General features: G+C 50.4%; 2 protein-coding genes across 2 annotated transcripts in view; one reads left to right on the forward strand and one right to left on the reverse strand.

The window, feature by feature from the left end:
• Positions 1 to 1,217: 1,217 nt before the first annotated feature.
• PPTG_00257 (hypothetical protein) lies at positions 1,218 to 3,067 on the forward strand (the record flags this gene model as incomplete). Its single annotated transcript, XM_008891638.1, has 4 exons — positions 1,218 to 1,341; positions 1,407 to 1,745; positions 1,837 to 2,151; positions 2,250 to 3,067. 4 exons carry the CDS (start codon positions 1,218 to 1,220, stop codon positions 3,065 to 3,067), a joined length of 1,596 nt encoding a protein of 531 aa, XP_008889886.1.
• Positions 3,068 to 3,795: 728 nt separating this feature from the next.
• PPTG_20696 (hypothetical protein) overlaps positions 3,796 to 4,005 on the reverse strand; it is a gene marked incomplete at both ends in the record, with an annotated part of 978 nt that continues 768 nt past the window's right edge. The window contains one exon of the mRNA XM_008892894.1: positions 3,796 to 3,966. Coding sequence (XP_008891142.1) covers positions 3,796 to 3,966 — 171 coding nt within the window. The remainder of the gene's footprint in view (positions 3,967 to 4,005) is intronic.

Below are 4,005 nucleotides of genomic sequence, written 5' to 3' on the forward strand. Positions count from 1 at the left end.
ATATTAAGGACCTATTAACCTTTGTTAGGGTGTTGAGTTAACCCCTGTACTCTTTGAGTTAACCGTCTTCCTCTGACGCTAAGCTACGGCAGCCCCGCTGCAAATTTGCCACCGGAAAAACAGCAGTATCTCCAGTCACCTTAGCCATTTCGGTACCTCATGTCACCAAACAGAATACAAATGGTTATATTATCGTTTAAATTACCCAAGATAAAAGTCTAAAACTGTGAATTTTAATACGAGCGACCGCGTGTTCCTCGAATGTTACACTTCCTTGTGTAGCAACAGTGTGAAATCCTGTGGTGGGTAGAGGGCGCTTCGGCAAGCATGACGTGAGCTGGGCGGCGGGGAACTTCCTGACACAAGTGCGTGTAGAAGGAGAGGACGATGGTCTCCATCAAGGAGCTTCAGCCGATTATACTGCAGAATGCTCCAGCACCCTGTTTTACTGCAAGCTGCACTTGAGGGGAGACTCCGACACCCAGGATCTGGAGATCAACTTCTATGGAGGTGGATTTCCGAACACCCTAGATACCGGTACTCAAGTAACAGGATATGCACCTACATACTCCGGAGCAGATGGCTACGAACCTACGTTTCTAGAGAGCGTCAACTATTACGCGAGGACGTATGACTTCCACATTGACTACTTCACGAACACAGATCTTGGTGAAGAACAATAGCGTCGACTACAGCAAGCACAGATCTTTGTTCCTTGCAGTAGGACGGTGCAAACAAGCAGTCGGGCTCTACAAGTCGCGTCGATGGCAGTGTCTAGACCACTCGCGACGGTATGACCTCGGGTTGATGTGCTCAAGGTTGATGTCGCCGGCGGCCTTCTACCAGGCCACTCGCTCTCTACCGAGCTAATCTGAAACTAACATTTACCTTTATCTGTCTCTGTGCTACGACAGAACTGGTAAATCACACGGAGCCAAGGTTTTACACACAGAAAATGTGACAGCACATACAATGTGGGTGATACACATCAATGTCACATTACGCCACACAATATATACGTGTGGCACAATTGCATTGGCCAAAACACATCAAACTCGTGTGTCTACACACCACTTAATATTAACGAATCACGACCTGTGCTTTGACAGTCGATGAACCAATCACAGTTGTTTATATCCTAGCAAGAATCTTTTTTTTTTTCATACAGAAAAAACACTGAAATCTGAACTCCCACCCCCTCGTCTCCCACCTTGAAGATGCCCACGACGACCAAGTGGGCGACTGTCTGTAGCGACATGGCTCGAGAGGGCTCCCAACTGCTCATGGAAGACATGGAGGTGGTCATCATTGTCAAGAGTCAGCTGGTTCCATGCGTCGTGTGTGAGCTGACCAAGCCACACAAGATGCGGTGCCAACTGTTAAGATGTGCCTCGGAAACATGCAAGGCAGCAGCAACGCGTGCCCATGGAAGGGGAAGGTTCTCACGTGTCAAGGACTTAACCGGGTGACGATCATGGAGACTGGTGCTCATGAGACGCTGGTAAAGGAGCCCCAAAAGGTCAAGTTGACTCCACGGCTGAAGGATTACGGTCGCGAAATGGCGACGCAAGGCCTCAAGCCCTCTCGAATTCGCAATGGAATGGCTCGACGATTTGGACTTACTGAGTCGGAGTTGCCGACGCTGCGTCAGGTGCAATGGTTCGTCAGCAGCTATTCGAAGAAGAACCTCCACCGCAATGACGACTATGACCAAATCCTGAGCCAAATCGATCAGCTGGCGTATGGTCCGACCGTCTCCATTTTCGTTTGGTTGGAAACGTGACGGCCGCGGCAAACCAGATGTGGGGAACGGCTCTGACGAAAAACCATTTTTAGTTGGGCTGACAACTAAACGTCTTTTACTGAATGCGGCTCGCGACCCGGAGGCGTTCGTTTTCCACATGGATGCCACCTTCAAGTTGAACCAAGTCGGGTATCCTGTCATCGTGTGTGGGATCTCTGACAAGTGTCGCTCATTCCACCTCATGGCACTTTTCATTACGTCGCAACGCTTGGAGGACATTTACGCGACGGTGCTGACTGAACTGCGCCGGATTTTTGCTTCAGTGTCGGGTGGGCGTCAACTGGTGGTCAAGTTCGTCATGGCCGACGCTGAAGCTGCTCAACAGAACAAAGTGGTTCGCGTCTTCGGTGCGGATTGCGAATTCGTGTACTTGATGTGCTTCTATCACGTGATGGCCAAAGTTCACGAAAAACTGAAGAGTGTACCCGATCGATTACGTGACCAGGTGATGGCGGACGTTTACGACCTGCATTTGCGGCTAGCCAAGATGTCTATGACGAACAAGTGAAACCGATTCTAACGAGTTGGTCGGACGAAGAGCAGATGGTATGGTTCCGAGGCTATTTCGAACGCACGTGGGTGACGAGCGCGTTTTGGCTTTGGCAATGCTTTCATACACCAAGTAGATACGCCACCACAAACAATCCGGTGGAACAGTTTAACCGTTTGATCAAGTGTGACTACACACTGCGGACCAAACATAAGATCGGGACGCTGATCCAGTTGCTGGCGGATTGTTGCGGACATCAGTCAGTGACTCCAAGAATTTTCAAGGAATCCCCTGAGGCTACCCAGCAGTTAAATGCAAGGGTTAAGGATTTTCGCCGCCGCGATCTTCTTGTGGGCATGACTCCGAGCCGATCCAGTATCGACTTCCTACTTGTTTCCCCCAACCCAGACGTGGTTAGGGTGCTGTCACGTGGCTGCGAGCGTGTTTACCTCCCGGAGCTCGGGCGCAGTCGTGAGGTGGGTCCAGTATCGGCGCAGATGGAAGTTAATTACGCGCGAATGGAAGTGGCTGGGCAGCCGGAGGGTGGCTGGAACGTGGATTTGAGTACGAATTCATGTGGATGCAAGTACTACTTCAAGTTTGCTGTCTGCATTCATGTGATTTTTGCTCTGCAGATTAAGAGCTACACAGGCTTGGACGGCAAACGGACTCTAGTTAATCGATCTGTGTCCAGGAAACGTCGCCGCTCTAGTACTACAGTACCAGTGTCCGAGTTCCTGCTGGTCGCCCATTGGCAAACCGACATGCATTAAATATGGAATGAAAACCGGTAGCTACATGTACAGTCGTTTTTTGCTAAAGAAAGAAAATCGAACTTTCTGTCTATTTTTTTCTGATTAATAATAGATTCACGTTCAACTTCGATTTTATCTGTGCTCAATTTGCTTTTCATTCTTCTTATCACTTCCACCATGGCAAGCCGCCCCAGCACCAACACTGCCTTCCCAGCCTTCTTCAAGTGGTGCCAAGCACACCTTCGCGTCCGGTTGGGGGCGCCTCGATGAAGCTGCGGCTCGTTACCTGAGAACATGGGTTCATGTTCAACAAGGTAATGCCTCAACCGCAGAGGCAATCAAGCGGCTGCTGGATGCTGTGCCCAAATCTCGCATCACTAAGTCCCGCCTCATTGAGGCAGCTGCTTTGGGGGACGACGCTGGTGAGGCGGAATGGGTCCTACCAACTGGTACCGACCTGCGCGGACTACCTACGTATCAAATGCGGACCATCCGCGGATTGTCGAATCAATGGGCGCGTTCAATTCCTCACCTCCTGGGAGCCAACCTGGGAGCCGGCGGTGAACCTCCCTTCAAACAAAATACGCATTTACAGATGACGCCAACGGCGCCGAGTGGAGCGCGCCTACGTGGAAGCTGAAGCTACAGAAGAATAAACAAGTGCCAACAGGCTCAACAAAGCATTTATTTTTTCACAACTAATAAATTACTTGTTCCTGTTCTGCCTCTTGTCGTTCGTGTAAGCTTCAACCGTTGAATCGCACAGCAACACACCAAGCCATCCGCAAGAGAGGGCCGAAACCCTTCAACTTGCCCCGCACAAGCTCAGCACGCTGCCGGCGAATCCCGATGAAGCAATGCCTGTCCCGGTAGAACGTAGTGGAAGTCTGCATGTCCAGGTAGAACGTAATCGTAGTCTGCATGTCCAGGTAGAACGTAATCGTAGTCTGCATGTC

Source organism: Phytophthora parasitica, assembly GCF_000247585.1.
Source record: "Phytophthora parasitica INRA-310 unplaced genomic scaffold supercont2.1, whole genome shotgun sequence".
Classification (NCBI taxonomy): Eukaryota; Oomycota; class Peronosporomycetes; order Peronosporales; family Peronosporaceae; genus Phytophthora; species Phytophthora nicotianae.